Here is a 27,991-nt window from a genome sequence, read left to right as displayed (position 1 = left end):
AGGCCATTTGTTCAATTGTTTATGTAGCTATATGATATTCTTTAGGGCTCTTTATGGATCAAAAGAAGATAATTTGGTAAGATTTTTATCCAAAAATGTTTGAAAATTTGATCATTTCATTTTTTTTTATATCTTTCTGAGCAAGGAACGTTAAATGTTTTAAAAGAGTAAAATTTGTAAGATTCGCATTAAGAAAATGGCGAGATTTTTTATTTTTATTAGTATTGCTTATTTAGTACCATTGCTTATTTAGTATCAGAGAAAACAGGATGTACTATGTACCTATGGTGTATTTAAGCCAGAGTATATGCTCACTCAACAGCTGTAGAGGTTAGGTAATGTTTTAGACAGAGGTCAACTGGAGCGTCACAGTCACTTGCAGACTAAGGCTGAGAGAACATGGTTATGTTGTGAGTTAAAAAGTAATTTTTTTCATCTGCAGTTTTTAGGTAAGTTGGTTTTACTATTGATTACAATTTTATAATTTATCAAAAAATTGGGAAATTAATACAATTGCTGTCCTTGTATGAACAAAATTATTACTGCTGGAAGTGGCAGAAGTAGAATCGGTAAGTAGAGAAAATGCAAAAACTTTCCTATCTGCCAGCCCTATCTAATGACCAGTTCAACTTTGGGAGGCATAAGATGCAATTGGAACTATTTTTCTTCCATTGTATTTCTGTAGTAAGATGCAAAGCAATATTGATAGAAAAGTTTCAGGTGAGATGTAATATCCAGTTTATGGAAGCACCAACTAGTATGCTAGTTAGAATAGCTTCTAAGTCCTCTGCTTAATCGAAGATACGTTGGATATTATAAGACCAAAATGTGTACAGTTCTTCATTGCATTGTAACGTACAGAGAGAGTTGTAGGCAAGGAGTGAAATGTTGCTTCAATTTCTGGTTGATATAAGCTTGTATTGATTCACTGATATACTACTAATTAGTACATTGTACAATGGCCGCATTGTCTTTTTTTGTATAAACAAATATCCATGTGGCAGTGTCCTGGTTCATTAGTAGTCAGGAGCCTAGACGTCCCAGATGAGTTATTTTTTCTGGTAATTTTGTTTTTAATCATTCATTTTATTAATGCTAAATAGATAATTAACCTGCATCAGACAATTTCTTGCCAAGATAACACTTGTTGAAGGTGATACTACTCAAATCTGTTAGAGTGTCCTCAGCCTTGTTTATTTACTGTAATTTAAACTGGAACATTTCAGATATTGTTTACAGTTTAAAATTTATTTATTAAAAAAATCTGCCCGATTTGAATAGTGAAAGCCTTCAAGCATTAATTATTGGACTAATAAAACTGATGTTATAGGTTATGTTGTAATGTCATTATGAGGAAATTTCATTTAAGTACTTCTTTAGGTAGTCAGATCTTTTAAATGAAGAGTTGGAAAATATGTATTATAATTTGAGACAGTTCTAATTGTGCTCGTTCATGACAGATTTCTTCAACATTTTTGATGTCTGCAATATGTTCTTATTTTATAGGAAGTAACGATTGTGCAGTAAAAAAATAATCTTAATTGAGAAAAATCTCAATTATTAGGGGTTGTGGTACTTAACTAAGATAGGTTTCCTCAACATTCTCAGGGAAACCATCTGTCCATAAATCTGATTTCTGTAGATTGTTATTGGGCTTTAGAAGTGGATCATGCTTTGTATTAAAGATTTTCATCATACTCTCTGAAGATATAGTAGTTCTACTTTTGCAGTTTTAGTGTTTTACTTTTTATAGTCATTCATTGGAATTATTGTCTAATATAGCTTTTAAGATTATAAGTTTTTGCCTAATTATAAGTTGCCTAACAACGTATAACCAAATTTGTAAAAAGTATTAATATAAAAGCAATTTTCAATATTTACTAACGTATAAGAAAAATTGGTCATTCTTTCAGGCCACATCTGAATTGCTATATCAAAGGATAGTTGAAGAGGAAGGCTTTTTATTTTTATTACTTTTATGACTCTTGGTTGTCTGAGAAACCTCTTGTTTACAGGAATAGGTAATATCTTCCTTTATGTAGTTTTAAATAGCAGTAAGTTGTGGAAATTATCTTTCAATTAAACTTATATTATGGTCGTTAGGATACGCCTTGGTAACAGCACAGAATTTTTTTTGTATCCATAAGTTGGTATGTATAATTAATTTCAATCCAACGTATGAACTTATTTCAGGTGTTTTATTTATTTATTTTTTCGTGAACTACTATTTTCAATTCAGCTGAGGTTACGTTTTTATTCATATGTACCATTATATACAGTATAAGAGTATATTATATTCATATCATATACTCTTAAGTTGTTTTATTTTGGTATCTCCTCAGATTATTATCTTTATAAGGAAAACTAATGGAATGGCTTATGTTGGCGTAACACGCTACGTACAAGCGTAGCCCGCATCCTTCGTGTGGCGCTAAGATTAAAGCGAATTTCTTGTGTCAAACTTGCGAGATTTCGGCTTTGTGATGTTTATTACATATTTTATTTTGAAGTTATAATGTACCATGGCTTACATTTAAATACTCGGCTGCATTTTCTTGTAGTATAGTTGGATCGGCCCGGTAGGACAATATAATGATTTTATCCACCATTTCTCTTATTTCTGACTAGTTTGATACTTTTAGCCATCACCTGAAGTTGATTAATCAGAACTTGTACAAAATTTGGCTTCCACTTATAATGTTTATAATTGACCACGGGTGGGGCAGGTTCTAGTCATAGTCTTGGCGCATAGTCAGGTCAAGTTAAACGCGACTAGGCGTTGCTCCTAGTCTCAATGTCTTAGACGCGACTCTGGCTGGTTACGAAAATATGATACTAGCGCAGTCTAGTTTGGTTTTAACTTAAACTTTGCCATTTTCCTTTAAGCCTTGCAGTTGTTCACGAATTATTTGTGCTAGAAGTGGTTTTGTTATTGGGTAATTAAAAGCAGAATTTTCGTAAATAAAATCTTTTTGTTCTACTACAGTATATTAATATGTAAGATTAAAGTAATAAGTTTATGAGACATATTTTTCACTGTCATTGCTATTCAATTTTAAGAAGTTAAGCTGAGGCATTTTAAGGTTACAAAAGAATTGACTCCCACTACAAGAACAAGGCAGGCGTTAAATAATTTGTTTTGTGGACTACCAATTAGATACAATAGAATTAAAAAAGTTTATTACATATTCGTTAACATTAATTCCAGGTGAACATATGTGAAAAGTTAGTGGTGAATATGTCAGTGGCCAAGTTTTGGGTTAATTTAAGTACTACATGTTTAGTTGAATAGTTACAATTAATTCCCTTGTTAATAAGTTTGTTAAAAGAGTCTTACATTTTGTTGACAGTTAACACACAAGCAATGAAAAATGCCATTGATAAAATTTATTTGAATTTGAGAAATTTTTGAGAGATAATTTATTTCAACTCACAAGTGTTGAAATGACAATTTAAAGAGAAGGAGGGTTTATTCCTGTTGCTTTTCAATTTAACCTTGTAAAAATAGTTTTTGGGTCTATTGTTATTATTATTTTTAAATATTATTTAGACTTACTTTCCTATTTGCTTCTTTTCTTTTTTTTTGGCTACTGGCAAACTTTCCAATAGTTTTGATCAATTGTTTATTTTCCCCTCCTTTAACATGCGTTGTTGAGTAAAGAATTGTATATCCTTTTGAGATTTTTTTGTTGCGATTGAAATGGTGATAGCAAATATTTGGGTTTATTGAACTCAAAAAAGATTTTGGGTAAACTCTGGCTTAATTAACTCTTAAAAATTAGAACCATATTGAAGCACACATATTCCTAGTTGCACATTGAAAACACCACAACAGATCTTTTGGGTGAAATTAGTTTTAATTTGTAGTTTTTAACCACTGCCTTTAAAATCTATATCTACTGAACGTAATAAAGATTATATGGGTCAAGAATTCTCTCTGACACACAAGTAGTTTCAGTCACCTTCAAAATCGCATAATCATAAAGCTAGCAAGATATTGACAAAGAAGAAAGCGCCCAAATATACCCCATATTAAATGCAAATTTGTAATTCGCACTAATTGGGAAACTGCACTTCAACAGCAAAGTGAAACTACCTTTAAGGAGGGCTTTTCGACTAGCTACACTAGCTGTTTTTTTAAATTCTTGCATTAATTACAATCCAAGGTTCACCATCTTAGCGGTCCACTTGTTCACTTCTCTTGTCGCTCAGATCATATGGCTTCTCACTTGGGATTTGGAGGAATAGTTCATTATTTCTGAACTTCTAAGTAATATTTATAATCCTGATGAAGAGTAGAAGAGTAATTACATTTTTACTCACATCTCTACAGGTATTTCAGCAAACCAAATCCAATCTTCAGTGACAAAAAAATATCATTAATATTTCTGGCCAGCTTAACTAATGTTTTAATGGATGATCTATGATTTACCATACATTTCACAGCTGACCACACTTTTTAAACTCACTCACTCTTTGTTAACTGCAGAAAGTGATGATTCATCTGCTCTAATTTTAGTAGTGTATATCAGAAAACTCATTTATTGTTTGTTAGTAAGGGAGAGCTCTAAAGAACTAGGTTTATAATCTTGAATTAACGGCGTTGATTGGCTAGAGTTAACTTGTACCTTCTCTAAATCCAAGTAGTTGCAAATAAATCTTCATATGCAGAAATCGTACGAGGTTGCGATTCCAGTTGTTTGTGGAGACCTATAATAAATAAGGTCATCAACATTTTTCATGTATTCTTCTCCTAGGTACTCTTGAATCTAGTTTAAAAACTCAATATAACCTATTCAAATTCAAGAATATTATTTCAAAAAGAAAACTTTTTCTAGGTTTATTTAAAAAATGGCATCGCTGCGAAAAACTAGGAATTCGCTTAGCAGAAGTTACTTCAATCAGTCGTTATTAAACGACAATACGGATAAGGATTTGAAAAATAATGAGTCGGATATTTTACCAGTTTTAAGTGATTTAAATGAAGAGAATAGAAATAATTCATCATGCACACTGTCAGAAGATGAAGCTTCGCCAAAGAAAAAGAGGAAAGTATATGAGGTAAATATTGTTATATTGAATTGTTAAGGAGTTATGAGGTAATTTCTTGTAAAAAATGAGGAAATTTAAAAATAAGTAGAGAAATAGTGAATGGGTTGATGGTTTCTCTTTTTTACTTACTTTTATTATCTTAAGGATTAATTTTCATTGAAATTTGAGCCTCCAAAAATATTATTTATTAATTATTTGTTACAAATAATTTCGAGATGTGCCACAAGAGATTATGGTACAGGCTTTATTTTGAGTATTTGTTAGCAGAAGGCAAGAGAGAATCTTACCTTCACCATTGTTGCTTTAGGTCGATAGGTTGCTTTCGATCCTTAAATAAACAAGACCTTAAGTAGTTATAGATCTCTATAAAATCATATCTCAGGATTGATTATGTACCCGAACCTCGTTTCATAAGAATGAGTAAAGTTTAAATGGTTAATAGATACTAATTTAGTTCCGTGAAAGTTTTCTGTAGAATTAAATTATTATTGTATGCACGCTAAATGTTTTTACTACCTATTCCATTGCGTCTATTCAAATAATCCCATAGGGTAGTTTCTTCGTCAGAAGTTCGGCGAGTGATGGATCGAATACAATTAGATAAATTGATAATGAATTTCAAAATTGTTTACAGCAGCTAATGAAAACTTAAACTTTACAAATATTGTATTTATGGTGGAGGAATGAATTTGTAAATGTAAATGAAGTAATTTACAAGTGGAGAAATTAAGACTTTTTCGTCCTGTAATTAAATAATTTACTTTACAGCCACCAAAAATCGTTGACAATACTGATGTGTTTTGTTGGCGTTGTCACAAACCAGGATGTTGTTTAAAGTGTTCCTCTTGTCCGAGGGCATTTCATCTTAGGTGTGCACAACTAGAACAAATGCCTACAGGTTTCTGGCCGTGTATTGAATGTGACAGTATGCAAAGAGCTGAATCAGTCACTACTAGGTAATTTATTCATGTTATATTTTAATTTTACCTAAAGTACATGATAATATTAAAACCATAACAGAAAGTTTGTTCCATCAAGCAATTCGTGATCAATTGCCAGTTGGTTTGTAATAATTTAGTCTGTATTAGTTTGAACTTGATTTGAATTTTGGTTTAATGTAACTCTTTTATTGCTTCGCGCATGCCTGAAAAATTAAAATAAATTAAAATTTTTTGATACCTTCCTAAAGAAGGCAAACGGAACAGCCTACTGTGCACGTTCCTCACTGTGAGTGTGATACATTCTCCAACTAATGCTCTGATAAATCACAAATTAGTTAAAAGTTTGTTTGGTTTTTGCTGGAATATTTTGCGAAAAATTGTAACTCTGTTTCAATACCAAATGCTCAAGGGAACTGAACTAGTCTTGTAGAAATTAAACAGGTGTTTGGATGTGATTACCTTTCATTTTACCGAAACATGTTAAAGTGTGAATAATACTGTAACCTCTTTTAAAATATTGGCTTCCGGCATTAATTAAATAATTTTTTTCAATTAGAGTGTTATTTTTTAATTGAAATTTAGGAATATTTAGTATAATTTCTAAAATTACCACGAAACCACTAAACCTATTGAGATGGAAGTGAATTTAATATAACTGAGTCCAAGGACTCAAGAGTAGCCGTTATATAGTCGGCTTACAATTAAGTGTGCAGAAAATAGCAATGGTTTCTTCATTCATCTCAAAATCTACCATGTTCCAATACCTCAGGGTTTTGTTCTTTTCGTTTGAACTCCATGTGCTGTTATTTCTGCTTCTTTTTAGGTTCGGTACTTTTTATGATTTAATTTAAAGCGCGCCAACATCTGAGGTTATTGGCGCCCGGAGCTTTTTCCAATGTGTTCCGGACTGTGTTCTCTCCTTACAGACTAACACTGTCCATCATCGGTCAGTGAGCTGTAAGAAGCTCCTAGAAAGAAAAAATCTTAAGGGTCAGCAACTGGATTTGAACCCCGGGTCCTCCGCGTGAGAATCCAATGCGCTAACCGCATAGCTAATCCCTTCTCTAGAGAAGCTAACTAAAACTTTTTCATAAACTCATACATGAGCTGATCTTTAATTTTTAATCATAACGTACTTTACAACGTATTTTGTAAGAGGCAGACATAATATTTTATGTTTTTGTGTTTAGTGGATTGACCGTGACCGTACTTGCAGAACTTCTTTTATATGCTTTAGATAGAATGAAGAACTATCCCGGGGTAAGTAAATATTAATCACTTGGAATTCTGTTAAATAAATTTCTCTTAAAATATTTTTCCTAGATCCTTAGAGTAATAAATTCTTATGATTTATAAGAAAAAATTAAGTGTTTTTAAGGACACTTAATTTGAATTAAAATGAATTTTACTAATTAAAATAATTAAACATTCAAAAAGTATAGGTTAAAACCATTATTTAACCGACGAGGTAGCATATCACCTATTCTGTGTCTTAATCTTTCCTATCTTCTCTGTCGTAATCGATTCTCAGTATTTGAAGTTATTCGTTGCTTCGAAACAATATTCTCCAACCAAAAGACTGCTTCCTTAGTCGTAACTAATCAATTTAATTATCTTCGTAATTACTTGTAACCAGCATCTGGCAGCTTCCCGCTCGTAACTCTGCAGAAACTTTTAAAGCAGATGCTACACATGGCAAGACGGATGGGTGCTGGAATTTTTTTTAGAGACATTGTTGATATTTTCATTTTAGATACAGAAGTTTAGAAAAAAAAGTATTTGCATTTTTCGTTTCCATTTTAATATTTCAGAGCGAAGAATTTTGTTCCCCAGTCGATACAAAAATTTATGAAAATTACAAAGATTATATAGTAAAACCAATGGATCTTTCACAGTTAGAAATTAACATAAAAAATCAGCAATATGGTTCAACAGAAGCCTTTGTATCAGATGCAAAGTGGATGGTCCATAATAGCTACATTTATAACTCAGGTAAAAAATGAGATTTAATTTTTTGAAATTGTTATATAAATAAAAATGCAATATATATTTAATAGTCGCCCCCCAATTTTTTTTTTTTTTTTTTTTTTGTAGCGCAATCTTCCATAACAATAATGGCTAGAGGTATCATCAAAATCGCAAAACAAGAATGCGAGGAGATTGAAAATTGTCATTTTTGTTACAAACACGCGCACACTCTTCCTGCTGATAAATGGTTCCTTGAACCTTGTGTGAGTCATTTTTTTAATTATTTTTAGTCAAATTAATAATTTCTTTTTCGATTGGCTTATTCTCAAATAATTCGAAACTGCTATTGATGCTAGAGGAGTTTCAAATGATGTTGTTCTAATAATAATTATTTTGTGATTGCCTTCAACTTAGAGGCAGGGAGTGTTGTTGAAAGATACAAGAGTTTAAATTTAGAAAGATATTTGCATTAATTCTGCCTATTAACTGTTATTTAGAAAGTTAAACATTCAGTTTCATAAGCAAGATTCAAGTTGTAAATATTTTTGTAGGAAAAGCCTCATTTATTAATTTGGGCAAGGTTAAGAGGATTTCCTTATTGGCCAGCCAAAGTAATGAGGGTTACAGGGCAAGGTATTGACGTCAGATTTTTTGGAGATCATAATAGGTAAGCTTTTAGCTTTTATTAGTCGTAAAATAAATTAATTGCCACTTTTTTGTTAATCTCAAAAACGACAACACTTAGAAATGTTTAATTTGTTTAAAATACATGGAAACAACAGTTATCTTCTTCATTTACTAACTATTGCTGTAAAACATTTTATTTTAAATTTAAACATATTTAGTTAGTGTCACCTTCAATATACACCCCTCCCCTATCCATACAACGCTCCTTGCGAATTTACCATTGTTTGTAACAGTGCTGGAAGTCTTTTTCTGTGAGCTCCTGTATGACGTGTGCCGCTTTTTCTTTCACAGCTTCAAAGGACTGAAATCGTGTTTCTTTTAATGCAGATTTGAGTTTAGGGAACAGACAAAATTCATATGGGGTCAGGTCACGCGAATAAGGCGGATGGCCTAAAAATGGGATTTGTACTTGGCTAGAAACACAGTGTGAGCCGGCGCGTTGTCTTGATGGAGAACCCATGACTTGTTCTTTCACAAATCGGGCCGTTTTTCCATACTCTTTCACGAAGTTAAACGAGCACCTCACGGTAGTAATGTTGATAAATTATATTCGATATTTTCATCCGTTTTGGACGTGGAAGGGCAATCCCGGACGGTCATCATCTCCGACGTCTTCTCGGCCATCTTGGAAACGCTTGAACCACTCAAAAACTCGCGCACGTGATTAACTATCATCGCCATAAACTTCTTTTAATAAAAGATAAGTTTCAGTAGCGGTTTTACCAAGTATCATGTGAAATTTCACGACAATTCATTGTTCTACTACATGTGTAGTATCATGTTTTCGGCAAAACGAAACGTAACACCTCTTACACAAACGACGGTTCCGGTCAAACAGATTTCTCTACAAGCACGTGAGACGCTGCAATCGAAAGAGTAGGCTTTACGCTGCACATCTGTCGGTCATTAAGATTTGGCGCATGCATAGTTCTGTAGCAGCATCAGTCTCGTTATTTAATAGCCATAATTCAATTTAGGTTTATTTGATGGTTAAAGTTAAATTATAATCTTTAAGGAGAAATCCAATCAGTAATTGTTGCAACATTCTAATTCCCTTTTAATCAGTTTTTAACTTGAATTTTTTTTAAAGAGTCTTTATCGTACCGAAGACGAATTCACTTATACTTTATTCTGCAAGTTCTTCAGATCTTTCCATATTTAGTAGATTTAAGGTTCTGAAAAATATGTGATAATTTATGTAAAGCCAAAAGTTCGGATTTTTAAATATTCGGACTAGAATACATATGATATACAACACAAGGATTGGATCATAAATGTTTGCTGGTGGGTTCATAAACTCTATGCACGCCCCCAATTTATGTAGTATTAGATTTTCCGAAAGAAATAATCGGGAAGTGAACCCTTAAGGTAGTTGAAAGCCCGGACACTCGCAAAGATGTCATCGTATACTGAGGAAGTAGCTGCATCATTTCTCTCTCCCTAGCTTTACCGTTGAAAGATCAGCGGAACTATTTTCCTAAATTTTCATGAAAGTCTTAGCTTCATACTTAATGCAACCAAAAATAGTACTTTTTTAAATTTCAATTTTTTGTAATTATCTTTTTTCAATATTTTCATTTTACTGGTATAATTTTTAGGTCGATTATTTCGCCAGCTACATGTTACCTTTATTGCAAAAAGATGCCGTCTCGCGCCGGGGACGTTAAAAGCCCCAATTTGGAGCTTGCTTTAGAGGTAAGTGGCTTAAATTGTGTATAGCATAGCACAACGAACGATGTGCTTGAATAATATTTAAATAAAATAATTTTAGAACTTATGTGTAGCAAGCTTTTTTCGTAATTAAGCTCAAGTTAAACAACAGCTTTGTTATTTAGATAAGGGTCAGCGCGACTACTCTTATCTCTCACAACACAGATCTCTTCCTTTTTGCCGTTCATATAAAAACAATGGGGACCTGAAAGAACAAATATCGGATGTAAAAATTTTCGCCAATCAATTCGGATAAAATTAATCTGTGGTACTTCGAAATTCCAGGGTGAAAACGTATAAAGTTCAACTCTGTAGGTAGACAAATGCCCAATCGAAAGACGTAATTGACTTGACATTAGATTTAGAGAATCAGATTTTGAGGAATGTAGGCTACTACCACATTTAGCATATGGTTTCTCTAGTTGGCTTAAAAACCAACGTTTTTGCTCATGGATGCGATAATATGTACATAAAAATGTGATTAAATATGTTTCCTTTTATGTGTATAACTTTATGAATAGTTAAAAAAGGAATCATTTGAGTTTCATGCCTAATTTTCTTCTCAAGAGGCAGTCAAACCAAACACTTTAATAGAATTCACAAAATTAAAATTATTTTGAAATTTAAATTTAAGCGGTTATGTTATGACAATTTAAATTATGATTTAGTTTGAATTTGATTCCGTTGTACAAATTAGATCGATTCTAATCGATTCTTTTTTTTGAGGGGGGATGCGTCAACCGTTACGTCCATTAAACATCTCGTAATAAGTTATTGCTAGTACTTAAGTGAGGATAGATGAATGAGTAAATCGAGAAGTTGATCTAGAGAAGTGTAAACTCTCGATTTCACTTGATACCTTTAGATATTGGCACTTGCATTGAAATAGAATCAGTTAAAATAAATATGTGGAAAAAGTGGATTGAATCCGTGCACTGTATGATATTGTAAGTCTATAACTTTTAAAAGGCTTGATTCTCAATATTTTGCAGGAAATTGGAACCCATATTATGAAGTTGGAATCAAAATTTAAATGTTTTGTGTATGCAGATTTTCGAACTCCATTTAATCCAAGTCTAATAGAACATTATGTAGCAAAGATGCTTCCTAAGGTATTCACCTTAATCTAATAGAAATATTAAATAATAATTTAAAATTAAGTAACTAATCGTAAGTAAATTGTCATTTAAGAAAAATTGGATAATAATTTAAGATATGTTTTTATTTTCAGTGTGACGTTGAACGAATAACTACAGATGTAATAGAAGTAAGTAGTTGTGTGTAAATAAAATCAAATAAAATTTTAGAGCATTTTTATTTCATGTGTTTTGATTGTGTGATTAATATTTTTAATGATTCGCCTGTAATTATTGCATTTTAATAAAAAATCTTTGTACTTGAAGCAAAAATTAATTTTTATTGTTTTCGAAATACGTTTAGAATTAGTTTCACTAGATTAACAGGAAGATTTCTTTACTTAGTTTATATTAGTTATAAAAACTTAATTTTCTTTTTACTTATAGTTTTTAAGCAGTATTTCGTAGTAATTCTTCAACATATCAATTTGAATTTTGTATGTAATATTAAATTATAATGCAGTTAGGGAAGGAATTAGATGTGTCAAGTGCATTACACTTCCGGTTTCGAGCCCATCTGCATGCCAGTAGATTTTTTCTTCTTAGTAAAAGAAACTCTTTAAAGTTTCTCTTAGAAAATCTTAGAAATCTCTTAAAGCTCACATCCCGATGATAAGCCATGTCTGTAACGAGAAATCATTGTCCGAAGACCGGGCACCTAAGGTGTTAGATGTCGACGCGCCTGAATTTAAAGAAAAACATAAACAGGTAATTGTGATTTACCTAATGTCCAATTTTAAAATAATTTTATTTTAAGAAGTGGAGAAGTATTTTAAATGTGGTAAAATCTGAAGTGCTGGATAATTTTATCTGTCATTGCACGCATTTATTTGTATTCCTGACCTAAGAATGTTGGAAATGTTCATCAAATTGGTAAAATTGTGATGATAAATAAATCCTCCAAAGATAGGATCATGGAGCTTTCTTCATTAAGCGCTTAGTTTATTTTCACATGTTTGGGATAAATCCTAGAGAATCATTTTAATTAAAAACCCAGTAATATTCTTAACAAAATTCTTTGATTGTCCAAAATTAATTTTAATGGGATTTGTATAGTCTAGGGTAGCTGTGGTGCGAAATTTCTGTAGTCCGATTTCATTTCTCACTCCGATTTTCCTATTTTTTAGTAGTTTCCCAATATTTTGAAGTTAGTTGCATATTGTGTGCTTTATGTACCATAGGTTTCTACTTGGTTTCCTCCTCTTGAATATGCCCTTCATTCTTGTTTTGAATTCCAAGGAACATGGTTAACTAAATAGAAAATAAATTCCTATTGAACGTAGTTCCATGAAAAGCCAAATTCCTTATTAAACGAAAATTGATGGATAAATATTCGAAACTAGTTAGAAAGAAGAACTAATAAATGTTAGAAGCAATTGACAAATAATAATAATGATAATAATAATTTCGCAAAGCTTTGCCTGACATTTCTGCCTCTCCCATGCATCGTCGAAGGTGTAGTACGACATGTGATATTGTTTAAAGTCCATAACAGGGGGGAAAAAAATTATAAAATGAAGCAGAATAACAAACTATGTATGACTTCTTGACAGAATTATTTGGAAAATATCAAATATTGATTTAGTGTCAGGAATTCTGCAGAACACTAGACGTCCATCTTGGCCGAAATTGTTTCTCATTATTTCAAAGCTCTCTGTTTATTATTCATCGCTTTATTATTTAAACTTCATAATCCCTGTTGAATACGAGAACAATCTTAAATAGTTACTTACCATGATTTGATTCTTAAATTTATTAAATTTTGTGACTTTTTTATTGTTTCAGGACAATGTTGATAAGAAGAATATCCAAAAATCAAAAGACATAAAACGCCCCATTAAACCACAAATATTAAAAACTGTTAATGTTTTAGGAAAAAAAGAAGTTTTAGAAGATAAAATTAATTGTTCACCAGATGTTGGGCGGATATTAATACCAGATTCTAAAGAAGAAAATAAATCATCGAAGTTTGCAAAAAATGAGTTTATATCTAAAGAATGTATTTATATTGCAAAAAAAAGAATGAAAGAAGAAATATTGTTAGCGAGATTAGAGCAAATGAAGTCTGAATTAAAAGCCAATAAAAATGAAGATAATCCTAAAAAAAATATAACTGAAGATTTTAAAGAAGATAAAAAATGTATTGATGAGTTTTTAAAGCTTAGGACACAAAAAATTGAACGTGAAGAAGTGAGTAAATTTAAAAAAATTAACAGAGCTGTAAAAGTTATAAAATCAAACGATTTCAATTATAAAAATTCCAAAAAAAGAATTATATCCAAAAAAAATCCCAGCGTATTTCAAAATATAAATCCGCGAATTAGTAAATTATTGTTAAAGAAAAATATAAACAAAATTAAACCAAGGTCCTCAATAAACGAGGAAAAGTATAAGACTACTAAGAAGCCATCAGACATGAAGAATGATAAGCAAAAAAATAACATTAAAGTATCTCAGGAAACAATTGCAAATACACTTATTTTGAAAAATTGTTCTTTAAACTGCCGAACACTTTTAAATAATGAATTTAACGAAACCCTTCATGAGAATAATATGGACATTGATTATAATAAGAATGTTTACAATAAATTTCCTAAATTTATTGAAAACTTTAACGAAAATCCAATTAAATTACCAAAAAAAGTAGATAATTTAGAGAATATTAAAACTAGAATAAATGTTAACAAGTTAACGGATTTAAGGTTGGCTTCAGTTCTAGGTGGAAGAAAATATATCAATTCTTTTGTATTAGTCAAAAAACTATCTGATAGTGATTATAACAAATATTCTAAGTCATTACCTAATTATGTTGAAAACAATCGCTGCATTATAGTAGATAAAAGCATTAAAGATCGCTACAGTGATAATAGCGAAGATGAAGACATTGAAGTAGATGGAAGGTCATATAACAATCTAACTACTGAAGAAATTTATAGCATTATAGGTGAAAATTATATTCTAAAAGAGGAAGAAGAATCTAGCCCGATGAAACATCTAATTCATCTCGTAAGTTTGGTTACATTACTTGGTATATGTTGCTTATTTGCGAGTTATTTTTATTAAACCTTATTGATAAAAGAGATTTACCATATTCAGTGGACTGGAATATTTGCAAATACTCCCATTTATTGTAGAACGGTAAAAGATTATCCAAATGCCATAGAAGCTGTATTTTTTTAAAAATTATTTTGGTATCAATGCTGAGAGGCCGTTGGAAATGAAGTTTTAATTTCAAAGGTTATTTTGGGAGAACTACTTCAAAACCAAATTAGTAAACCGAAAAAAAACCATTGTGACATAAAGATCTGAATAAAGTTTTGTGTTAACCTGTCGTAATATAAATGTTTTTAGCTCATTCACTTGTATTGAAATAGGACAAGCATTCGGCACCGACATCCATAGCAGAAAGTGATAGTTCTCTTTAGGTACAATCGTTTCCTGGTGGATATCCTAGCAGAATACTAACTCCTCAATGCTTGATACTTTCCAGAGGGAATCGTGTGTATATTTAGTAGCATGAGCGTCCTGTTTTTTTATCAGATTCTAATAGTCCTCTCTCAATTATTTGTATGTGCACTATAGTAGTATTACTAGAATTGGTTTCACTGAATTTTTGCTTTAAAGCCATTCTGTGGTACTTTTACATCTTACCTCCGAGATTTGATTCTGCATTAAGAAGCTTTGCAACCAGAACTTTGTAAATGGTGTTCAATCATTCTAGCATAAATAAATCATTAGATAAAAACAGCATTTTTATTATCAAATGAAGTGTTAAACTATTGTTTATTAACCCTCTTTTTTCTAGAAGTGCTAATAAAACTTTTTATCTAAAAATGATTCACTAAAGACCTGTAAGAGTAATCAAGTAATTGAATTGATAGGGTGATAGCTATTTTGTAAGACGCAGGTATCGGAATTATTTATAATTTTATTGTCTTAGATTATATCTTTCTAAGAGCTTCCAGCTCACTGTACTGTGGAGGCCAGCAATTTACTAAGGTTTCGGACCCTTTGACCTTATTGTTACCGTAGTGAACCTTTTCGTATGCTTCTTATATTTATATTGTAAAATATTTGTACACTATTAGTTTTGGTAGTGTGTAAAATTTAGTTTTTTTTATTTATGTTCGGGATTATAGGTAACTCTGCTCGTTTTTTGTTCATATGTTCAAAAAATGACCTCAACATTCATTATAAAAATCTGTTTAAGGCAGATTGTGCAAATTTTTTGTTTGGCGCATCGACAATGTCAATGGGCATCAACGCCAGATTATTATTTATACTAACTACGTTTTATTTAACAATTGTGCAGACAAATGAGCAGGACTGTGACAACAATTTAAGCGAACAACTGAAATCAACTGATATAATAAATGCAAAAGAGTCACTGATTTTGGAATCTTTAACTCCAACTGGAGAATCCTCTACACTTAGAATTCCAAAAATTGATTCAAATGTTGAATTCAATACACTTGGTGAAACTAATTCAGTTTCTGCATCTGACATCGGTGGAACACAAATCTATAGTCATCTTGAGAATGAAACGGATGTTGCAAATTCAGTGAAAATGACAAGTGTTGATGTATCTTTGAATACTATAATGGGAAAATCTCAATCGGCAGGTTAGGAATTAATGATTTGAAATCATTTTAAACAAGAAGCTAACGTTTTTTTTTATTCAATTATAATTTTTTTTTAGTTCTACGGAAGAAGAACAAACTTTTTAGGAAGCTAACTACACATTACAGAGTAAGTATTTTAATTTAAAATTGAATTGGTGGTGGTGGTGATTTGTAGTTAAATGCACTTTATTACCTTTCCTTTTGGTAAACGCACAACTTTATATTGGGTTGTTAATATACTTTTTCTCTTATTTTTCCTGTTTTTTAATCATCCATCAATTTTAAAATAATTTCTAGTTTTCCAAGGATCAAAGAAATTTTTGCACTTTGTCTTCACATCACTTTTTGACACGCGCGTTATCATTAGTAAATTAGACTTGGAGCAATTCCTAGCCCACTTTTCACCATCCATAATCACCTCTTTTTGGATAAAAGGGGTATCTTCTTCAAGAAGTTCTTTCTTTAACTGCAGCTTAACTTTGATTTGTTAATCAATCAGATTTCTGATACATAAAGTTTAAAAGTAGAAAGTAATAAAAGTAGATTTGCATTTTCATTTAGCTAATTCTACTTAAAAGGTTTGGAGATCTTGAACGTTAAGATTTCATCAATTCTTTGAGCTTGCCATCTGCCTTCTTAAATGTGATTTCTTCCGGAATGAACATAATTTTGAATTTCCTCGTACATCCTTTAGACAGCTGCTGGTGCTTGTTTCAGTCTTAGCACAGCACGTTTCTAGATTTTTTTCTGACTGACGTTCACTTGTAATTTTTGAGTTGAGAAATTTTTAAAATTAAGCTAAACACTAACAAGATTATGTGAGGATCTCAAACTGAAGTTTAGGTTTCTACTTCAGAAGCGTTTCTTAATTTAATTAAATTAAATTCAGCAAGTATTGAAAAAAAGGAAATTTTAATTGATTGGTTTCAAAATACGAATGCATTTCATAATTCTGACTCTTATTTAAATATATACACACATAAATATATTTTTTTTAGGACGAAGAAACCTCTAGAATTAGGAAAGAAGTCATAAAACTTGTTGATCATAACATTGGTAATGTGAGGGATATTAATACTCTTCAACACTTCGCTACAGGACTCACAAATTACCTAAATAAATCAATGCGAGATGTCCAAGAAGCTAATGATCTTCTAACAGGTAAACAAGAAACTTATATTTACTTTCTTTATCCTTACGTATGGTCATCAATAATCCACTCAGCATACACCATTTTTGTAGATGAATTTTGATGGCATGCTTGAAATTTGGGTCATAAAACCGTGCATACACGCTCCGTAGCTTGTTTATATCCGATTTTTTTCATTACTTTGGTAATTAATTAATGCAAGTTTTGGTAATTTACTTAATACAAGTATAACATTTTTCTTACTTCCACACTTATCTTAAAATGTTATGGGTTATGACATAAACTCAAAAATATGGTTTCCGACTTTGCTAGACTAATTCAATGTTAAAACATTCATAAGCTTATTTTTCTTCATTGTAAACTTTTATCATTTAAAAAAAAACTATCGTAACTGTTTTACTAGTTGCTATGTAACTTTTTTTATCACTGGCATTTACAATACAACATAAATTTTTTAAAGCGACCGCACTTATCAGGGTGGTCAACTTTGGGGAACAAAATACCGATCAAATTGAAACTGCCCCTAATAATAAGGTATTTACAACATGAAACAAGAAAAAACTAATTGCCCACAAAATTCTATAAATTAAAGTAACAAAATGCATCAACCTTTTGTTGTTTATCTAATTAGTGCCTTTATTTAATAGACTTTAATTTATTAAATTTAATCATTCACATTTTCCCTGTAATCTTTTAAATTATTTTCTGTACATTCTAGAAACGATATTTAAGTGTGAACTCCGTGATCCCTTTATTTAATTTAACTACATATTTCAAATAAATGTTTTGATTATAAAAATTGCTTTTTGACTGTTTGGTAGACCAGCCTGTTCTTCGTGTAATCCTTTATCTACAATTTTTTTTTTTTTTTAGATTTCTTTACACCAATCCAACTTTATTCGTAAAAAAGCTTTTACTTAACTTTTCCAAAGATCGATTGCTCTGTCTTAGCATTATTAGATGAATATCATAACTGTTTAATGAATTCCCGCCCCCATCTCTAACCGTTTTAATCTCCAATTTTCTTTGGAAACTTGTCTCCTTCGCCGGGATCACTCTCATTTTTATGGTTCCACTCGGATCCCAAAAATAAGATTCAGAAAACTTTTGAATACTTTTTTTTATGAATATATTGGTTTCGTGACCGTAAATTGTTAAACTTAGGATGGATGATTTGCGAGGAATCGGTCAAATAAAAACAACTTGTCTCTTTTTTACCTTTTCGACAAATATATTGTCCTCTTCAGGGCGTGCTATGCGGATTGGTTGAGTTACAGAAACAGTTACAGAGCCACGCCCTGAAGAGGACAATATATTTGTCGAAACGTTGGCAAAGAGATTAGTTGTTTTTATTTGACCGATTCCTCGCAAATCATACATCCTAAGTTTAACTTTTTTTTATGTTAATTAAAATAATCTTAAGTTTAAAGAAAGTAATAAATCTTGAGGAAAAAAAGAAATCGGTAACTTCGACTTCATATTTTCTTTTGAAAATTTTCATTAGGTTCAGAATTTTCCATAACGTAAAGAATCGATTCTTACATTATTAAAAGAACCTTCTAAAGAATAATTTACTGCGAATTTATTTCAAATAAAAGTGAGAGACGTTACCTCTACTCAGATCTTGCTATCTTGCATTTTGTATGGGTGACACTGAATGCTGGTCTTCAATCCAATCACTCTGACTTTTCTGAACTTTCAAGACAAGTAGTAATAATTCTCCACTTCTTCTAATTTAGTGTAGAAACAAGGATTTTTATGAGTCCCTTAAAAATAACTAAATAGAATAGGATGGGTGCAATATCTTTATCGTAATCCGATGATTTCTAAAAAATATATTTATTGCTAAAATAAATATTAGAAAATTTGTCTTATTACAGTGAATATTTGAAATCACTTTTTATTTTAATATTTTTTTACTCCTTGTATTGTGTTAACTGATTTGGCCCCTTTTATTTTTATTATAATTTATTTTTTTTTTTATTTGCATGATTGGGAATCGGTTTTATTAAGAAATCTTTAGTTTTATTTATTGCTTCTTTGAATGTTTTAATATTTCCAAGCTGTTTTTGTTTGTTAGGAAAAAGTGCTTCTAAGGGGCAGTATTGTAGGAGATGTGGGATTAGGCTTTCTTTTAGGTTTGAAGTGCAATGTTCGTACTCAATATGTATTTAATACCAATAGGTATTTGAATACCTATAATATTGATATTTAATTAAAATGCTAAAGTAGAAGCAAAATCGGTTAATCCTTTTGTCGTAACAATTATAAAATTTTAAAATTCTCTAAAATTTTATGGTGAAAATGATGGTAAGTGCCACATTTACTGGTTTGCATTGTAAATCCTTTTTTTAAAAAAATAAAAAAATGGAACAAAACACATACACACACACAAAAGCATAAACACTTTTTTGCTGTTCAAATTGATTTTACTTAGAATTTAAGACTGTTTTTGTTTTTTCAAAACTTTGCATTTGTAAACAAAAAAAACCAATTGTGGTTTGATATTAATGGCACCTTTTCGCGAATGTTGATGTAAAAAAATAATTTTTTCTTTTCGTTTTCTTTAAAAAATATATTTATTATTTCATTTGAATGAACAAAAAAAAACGTAAATACTTGATCACATTCTTAATCATAAATTACTAGATATTTGAATAATACATATTTGAATATCTAGTTAATGTACTCTTAGAATGGGCATAAGAAAGAATTGATAGAAATTAGCATGCCAATCTCAGTATTTATAAATCGCTCCAAAAATTGAAAATAATAGATTTGTGTGAAAATTTGTAATGTTGGGAACATTATTGTTCCTCAATAGATCCAAATTCAATTTTGAGATTTTAACTTCGCTCGCTTTTTTGTACCTCCATCTTTAATGAAGTATGTTTTACAAATCTAAAAAGAGTTACCAAGATTTAACATTTCATAGCGTGCTTGTTCTGGTATATTTTGACCGATTTCCATCCATCATGGTATTCCCTCCGTGCTTTCTAAGTGTTAATCCAAATTTATTGCATAAAACTGATAATCTGGCATTTGTTTGTGGATGAAAATCCAGAATATGTATGCGATGATAGATAAAATCTTTGAAATTTACCTGCACAGCTAATCCATTACATAATCAACTAAAAAGAATTGTGAGAAAGTAACCACAAAGTATACATATATTATGATCAAAAGGAATATAATATATATGTAAATATATACATATAATTTAAACCTTATTTTTGTAGGTTTATGTCAGTTATGCAACAAAGCTTAAAATTTGTTACTACTAAATAGAATATTGTCTCCTCCACATAATTCGGAACTGAGGTGTGCTTCCAACAATAATAATTTGATGAAGTTTTGCTTTGAATGAGGAATTATTAAATTAGAAACAGTTTATAAATCGAATTTATTGCATCAAGGTAGTCTGAAAGATATACGTATACAGTATATACAGACTTAGATACTTTTTTTCTTTTACATTAAAAAAATATCAGTATCTTTTTTAGAACAGTTTTCATGCACTGACTGACGAGGAACAATTAAGTCTGAAATGTCTATCCCTCTATAAAGGAAATTTATTATTGGAATTTCCGAAGAGCTAAATTTCATTTTATCACTAGCTAAGATTGACGTTTTATTGTTATTTTCTTATCCTTTTTTAATTTGGTAACATTTATGGAAGGTTTTATTTTCTCGTACCGTTCTGCTAATATTGCATTGTGTCTTCCCAATTGTGTTGTTTTTAAGACTTTTAGTAATTTCTTTTAGAGAAGGGTTACTTAGAAGTATATTTTAAAAGCATGACTTCGTAATGTATGTTATTAATCCATAATATTTTTATAATTTTTGGTTGCGTTCTTTTTCTTTCATACATTACAAAATGACTTATTCAAAACTTTTATTTTATCTTAATTCTTTAACCCCGAATTCTCATTTTATTTATTTATTTATTTTTACATGCATGATAAACTTAAATGTATAAATTGTTCTAGTTTATGTAGAACATAATAACTTATTTCATTTATTTTATGGGATTCTGAAAAGATTCTAAACGTTTAATATTTCTATACTAGTTACCATTATTTATGGTAACTAGTATAGAACATAACTCGGCTATGTTAAGAATAAATTAAATAAAAACTATCGTGTCGGGTACCCATTGATCTTTTAATAAAGTATCCGGTTTACAGCATTTTTCGTTTTTGAGTTAAGACCCCCCCACAGAGACCAGTTTAAAACAAATATTTTATCGGATTCAAGTTATTTAAAATTCCGTTGCAAACTCGTTTTATGAAAGTAAGTATTGCGTCTAAAATAAAAGAATATTGTAGTAGTAAGAAAAACCAAAAAATTGGTGAGCAATTAATTGTTTACCTTCAGTATATACTTGACTTCCTGGAACGGACTGAACTCAGTAAGAATTAGTAATAAGTCTAATAATAATTTCTTTTAATGCAATACATTTGCCTGGCGAAAATTATTGAAATTTTTTAACATTCATTTGGATACGCTAAATGCATGTTTTAAAGTGTTCATTAATCTGAAGAAAAGTTGAAAGAAAAGCCTTAAGTTCTCAGCATGGTGTGTTTTAGTTTTCGCCAATATCATTTAAAGCCATGGCTGTAAGAATTTGATAGATTTTAATTTTAATTTATCAATTATAACCTTAACTATAGGCGATTTTATTATGAAGATTAGATTTTTGCGTTAGTTTGTTTACAATTTATAGATTAATCCATAAATTACGGGACTTGTTGCGATTAACACATTATGGTATTTGATTATAAATATACCTCATTTAGGAGAGGAATGGCCTGTGAAGGACATATCATTATTTTGATTAAAGATACTCTGTTTTTCGCTACAGATGCGACTTTACAATGTCTCCTTTGATCGGATATGCTTTGTAAATATCATGATTATGCGCTATAATCAGCTCAATATCCCGCAAAACGTTTTACCGCCTTCTTTCTGAGTGTCACCCAATTGTTTTGTTTGCAGATAGGAGATGTCTGGTGTGAGTGAGTGTATGTGAGGTGTATGGTTGTGGGTTCGTTAAACAAGTAGAATTTGAGTTCAACTATGAATATTATGTAAAATGTTCTCTGAAGTTTCCTGAAGAAGCGTCTAGTCCACTACCCCCTATGGGGTTTGCCATCATAAAACAGTCCTTTGGTCCACAATAATAATAATCATAAAACCACATATTTTCACTTCATAATAAATAATTATTTTTAGAAAATAATTAAAGAAAAATTCTTTGATCAAATATTTGATACTATGATCCTGGTATACCAACGGTTTTACATTATTTTTAAAATAGAGCTACCAAAGATTAATATCGATTAACCAACCACAATTACATCCTTAAAGCCATCTAAGAGTAATTTTTTCTTGCAAATGAAAATTATGATCATTGACTATAAATTGACAAACTTAAATATTAGTAATGTAATCTTTTAAATCTGATTAATGTTGTGATCAAGCATTTATATTAATTTACAATTAGATTAACATTATAGTGCTTAATTATTTACCTCTTCCAAACTATAATAATTAACTTTGTTGCAGCAAGCAAAAATGAAAATTGATGGCTAGAAGAAAATTTTACTAAATTTAATTTTTAATATTTAAAGATATTATTTTTTTTTGTTGCTTTATTGAAAGAATAATTTTGTTTCTTTATTTAAATGAGATAAGTTTCATTCCATTTTTTTCAATTATTTGAATTTAAAATATTTAATGACTTAATTTTGCTTTTTTAAAAAAAGTTAATACAATAAATTGACTTAAATTTATAAAAATTAATGAGAAGAAATCCCTTTAAAAGTTTTATGAATATAATTCATATTATTTCTTCAAAATAGTAGAGTAAATCCATAAAGCAAGAGCGAATATAAAAATACTTAATGTTTTTGGCTCCTAGAGTAATTCTTTTTTTGCAGCGCTCTACTAAAATTATTATGTTGATTATTAAGTTATGTAGCAGTATAATAGCTTTTACATAAAAGAAGAGTTTGGAGTAATCTCCTATTCTGATCGAGAAAGAATTTAACAGGTATTTTGATTTTAAAATTAATTTACCTTTTAGAATTTATAAAATTATTTCCTTAGGTTCATGGAATATTGTAAAGAAAATTTTTAATTAATATTAATACCTCCCGATTCCAAATATTTTTAATTTTCGAAAAAAACATACTATACGGGACTACGGAATTCTTCCAACATAAATGATTTACTTAGGTATCAGTTCATAATGTCACATTTAATGTCATCAATATTATAATATTATTACTATATATTGTACGTCTATCTAATTTACTAGTTGATCTGCCTAGAGTCTAGAACATTAAGTCCTATTTCATTACATAATGTTATTTTTCAATAATAATTCTTAAAATTTGCTCTAGTGGGAGGACTAATATCTCAAAATACGCTGAAGAGCCTAATGTCCCGCTTTCTTCTCAGAATGTCTAGGCGTTTAAACAAAAATTTCCACATAAGGATTGTTAGAGCATGGACTAACTTTTGAAGTTCAACCCAATTTAAAAGATTATTCACGCGGCAACTGTGAAGTGAAAAGTAGTATTTTTTGCAAAAATGTCCTCTTTTTTTTTTATACGCCCCTCGAAATTTGTATTTTGACCATGTGGATACTTAAGTTAATCAATACTCTCAAATCAAAATTTGAGGGTATTTTCTAATTTATCTTAGCCGAAGACTGTCACTCTTTGGTCTTTGTCGAGATAAAATTGTTGATGAAATTAATAAATATCGTCACTCTCCATGATCTTACATACTGGAAATTTATTAATTCTTAATAATCAAAACGAATTTTGATATCCATTAGGACTTCGGTTGCCTATAGGTAAATAAATCACTACTAAATGAGATGAATTTTTCTTTTATTATATCTTATTAATTAATACCACTATGTAACTACATAGTACATTTTTTTTTCTTTTTTTTTTATAGTTTTTATGAGTGAACTTATCGTGAATTAGTGATTAAGAATACCTTGTCATATGATTTAGGTGTGATTGAGTGTGTGTCTGTATACTTAGTGTGTTTGAGTTCCAAACTTCACAAAGATGTTGGTTATCAGGTCTAATACTTATAAATATAATGTAAGATTTATAATCTAGAATTTATAAAATTTAATTTGCAATAAGCATTTTCGTACATGAAACGTATTTTTTTAAAAAAACATTTATAATTAAAAGAAAGATAAAACTCCCTTTATATATATTATATAAACAAAATACATTATAATGAAAAGAAGCAAAGTAATATACTAAATGTAAATTTAAAATTATTACCGATTTTATTGGCATAGTTTGGAAGCAATTTCTATGACAGTTATAAGTGTTAGCTGTCGTCGGTTTGTTTTATCTCGATTTTTAGTGGTGTTGTCCAGCCTTTTTATAGTTCGTTAGTTCTCTAGAAATCTGAGGTTGTACTGTTCATAATATGTTTTAACGTGGGTACATCCAAGCTTTCTATTGCCTTGTTTAATACGTATGAACGACGGTGTTTTTTTCATAGTGATATTTTATTTTGGAAAACTTGTAGTTTATTTATTGCAATCTTATTGGCCTCCATCTGTGTGCTAATAAATTACAAAATATGCACGATTTACAATACTTTCTTCTATAAGGGATAAACTAAGTAAAATGCTGAAAAAAATTCCTCCAGTAAGTGATCGTTCTATTCATATTATGTATGTATAAATCTATTTGCGCCACTGGTAACAACTTTTATGGAGTATTAGGTTTGTAATTTCTGCATTTTTGACCTTATAATGCTTATAAAAAGTTTGCGGTACCTGATTTGATTGAAGTAATTTTATTGCATAAAATATATTCTCTGCATTCATCCACAAAAAGTATTGGTTACTTACAACAGATGTCGAATTTCTTTATTCTAGGAATCGGTTTGAAAAGTGCGTTTTATCGTAAAAAGAAGAAAGAAAAGATTGAAAAACGGTTAAAAGAATACGAATCAAAATCTGAAGATTTACTGAGTGAATTAAAGAAGAAACACTGGTGTAAATTTTGTATGAAAGAAGCTAAATTCCATTGCTGCTGGAATGTATCATATTGCAGTTATAAGTGCCAAGTGAGTAAATTTTTGTATTTTCTTTTTTATTCGAACAGAATGAGAGAAACATTTTGTTTTTGAAGGGTTATACTTACGTAAATTTATTCAGTTCATAGTACTATCTAGACACAGTTTGACAAGCCCTTCATAGTTTGAGCCACCATGAAGGGTATTTATAATTTACCTTTACTCAGAAACTGACTATTACAATATTACTTCTCTTTCTCCAGTTAGGGGAAATATTGGAGTCATTAAACCTGAACACACGTCAGAATCAGAGATCAATAAAGGATCAGAGATCCCTATTATTTGGAGATGTCTTGTGAAACTATAATGCCCAGCAAAGAATCTTAAAATATAACCATGAAATACTCAACCATCTCTTTAATTATTGAAGCAGCATTATGTTTAGTCGGTGTAGACTCAACGAGCAATTTCCAATGAATTATTAATTTAAGAAATTTGAGATCGCAATATTAGCTCGAAATGCTAGGAAGTTTAAATTAGTGTTTGACAATACCGGACCCGGTAATTGTAGCTTCAGACCTTAATAAACTTACTGGCACACCATCTACTTCCATGATAACCCTAAGATTTCTCAGAGTGAACTAATATGTCCCTTTAATAAAATGTTCATGCTACGAATGGTGATTTAAAAAAAAGGTATAGTAATCGGCGGGGCTTAACGTCCAATTACCTAATTACCTATTAATTAGGTATCTTGGTCGGGGGCGGAAGCTCATACTTCGCTACTAAATTATATATAAGTTAAATTTTAAGCTAAATTAAATATAACAAATAAAAAGTATGTAACTATGTTAATAAACCTTCCAGTCTTTCATTAAATTCTATTGTTTTCAATTTAGGCAGAACATTGGTTTGAACATTATAAGAAATGTGGCCAGATTAATAAAACGAAGGGTGCGGATATTATAATTAGTAACAGTGGGGAAAAATGTAAACTTCCCAAGATAAGTACTACTGATAAACATAAGCACGTTAAGGTAAGTAACCTTACAAATTTATATTATTGATAAAATTAATACCTTTTTTTAAAAGTATTTGAATCAGTTTAGGCAATGCACGACAATTTTGTTTTCTAGATTATTTAAATGTTAGTGTCTATAAGCAAAAAATCAATTATTCTACTTTGCATAACTATTCAATTATATTCTGTATAACTTTAAAACCATTCATAAAAATAATTATTATTTTTTTGTTCTCAGGATCTCACTGTTTTACCAGACTTGCCTTTACAAAAATTGACGCAGGATGTTCTTGGTATGCAAAGCAATAGTTTGAATAAAGTAGATAGTCTAACTACTGTTCATGATGTTGGTGAAAATTCTGTTGGCCAGAATAAGATTGTAAGTAATAATAATAAAGAGGTTATCTGTAAAATAAATCGGCTATTCAAATTTAAAAGTATTTTCTTATTGAACAAAATTCAAATTGAGTACTGAATTGTGGAATACTCTTGAACTGTGCACTCGAGCTGTACTCTTGCCTATATATATTTTGAATTAAGATTATAGTTTTTATTTATTCATACATTTTGACCATTTGATTTGTGTAGGAATCACATTCCGATGATCCTGGAGTACAAGAAAATTTGCAGAAAGCGCTCTTATTAAATGAAAATATTAAAATATCGGAAAAATGTGACATTCCTCTTCTAATATTACCAGTTACCCCCATTTCACCTATGGTTAGTATTTTTTTTTTATCCTATGCTACTCAAATTTGACTGTAAGTCAGCTATTAATAACATATTATTCATTTTTAGGTAATGCAATTAGAAAATATAAACATCCCTGATTCCAACTTGAATTCGAGTAATAAAGGTGTTACTAATGTTGAGAAATCAACCATCAACGGAAACATGGAAATAGTAGGCCCAAGTCCTGAAGAAGAACCTAGTGTCAAAGATAATGCAGCTCCTTTATTGACAAAAACTATAGGAAATAACTCATCTGATAAAATTAATAGCACACAAAAAGTACAAGTAGACTCAGATTTATTTCAGCGTATATGTAGTGATAATGAGGACAAGAATTTAAAACTTAAAAAGAAAACTAGACTGAAATCAGACAGAAAAAAAATGTCACTTGAGTTTCCAGAATCTGATAAAATTCAAAATAATGATTTAAATTTAAATGACAAAAAAATATTATTGAGTGATAGTTGTAATAACCTTTACAACCTATGTAGTAAGCAAGTTTTAAATCAGTCAAATAGTAAAAACAATATTTTTGAAAACATTTCTCCAAATGTTACGATTGTACATAAAAATAAGTTTAAATCGATAAAAATTAACAGCTTAACATCTCGTCCTCGTAAGGTCTTAAAAAACAATTTTAAACGCTCAAAAATGTTAGTTTTGATAAATGAAAAATCTGATAGTTCCAGATAGTACTTGGCTTGAATAAAATTGGATTGACAATTTAATAAGCAATAAAATTTATGCCATTCTTTTTACTGGAGCGAGTTGTTACTCCCATAGTTAATACTTATTTGTATAAATTCTATTTTTGTGATATTTAAACAAAAACTAATGAAAACTGTGCTGTGATTTTTGACTATTAAGAATTAATCTCAAATAAATTATTTCCTTTCCTTTAATTTAAA

The 27,991-nt window shown here is 30.0% G+C and overlaps 1 protein-coding gene across 4 annotated transcripts; it reads left to right on the top strand.

The window, feature by feature from the left end:
- Window positions 1–290: 290 nt before the first annotated feature.
- Window positions 291–27,991, top strand: LOC141453978 (uncharacterized). 4 transcript variants are annotated; one of them, XM_074127667.1, is made up of 20 exons: window positions 291–449; window positions 1,914–2,021; window positions 4,839–5,061; window positions 5,821–6,008; window positions 7,184–7,253; window positions 7,805–7,985; window positions 8,088–8,224; window positions 8,513–8,628; window positions 10,247–10,343; window positions 11,351–11,470; window positions 11,590–11,625; window positions 13,280–14,500; window positions 15,807–16,116; window positions 16,194–16,243; window positions 17,115–17,277; window positions 25,191–25,381; window positions 26,230–26,367; window positions 26,590–26,730; window positions 26,940–27,071; window positions 27,150–27,991. In XM_074127667.1, the coding sequence occupies exons 3-20, from the start codon at window positions 4,852–4,854 to the stop codon at window positions 27,774–27,776; spliced, it is 4,128 nt and encodes a 1,375-aa protein (XP_073983768.1). In that variant the 5' UTR covers window positions 291–449; window positions 1,914–2,021; window positions 4,839–4,851; the 3' UTR covers window positions 27,777–27,991. The 4 variants fall into 4 exon arrangements, with proteins under 4 accessions (XP_073983768.1, XP_073983770.1, XP_073983769.1 ...); XM_074127668.1 differs by lacking the exon at window positions 291–449 and adding an exon at window positions 947–1,061; XM_074127669.1 differs by lacking the exon at window positions 1,914–2,021 and having other exon boundaries at window positions 302–449.

This window comes from Rhodnius prolixus, unplaced genomic scaffold (assembly GCF_049639745.1).
Source record: "Rhodnius prolixus isolate KJV_2025 unplaced genomic scaffold, Rpr scaffold_9, whole genome shotgun sequence".
Classification (NCBI taxonomy): domain Eukaryota; kingdom Metazoa; phylum Arthropoda; class Insecta; order Hemiptera; family Reduviidae; genus Rhodnius; species Rhodnius prolixus.
This window is presented reverse-complemented; position numbering and strand designations above follow the sequence as displayed.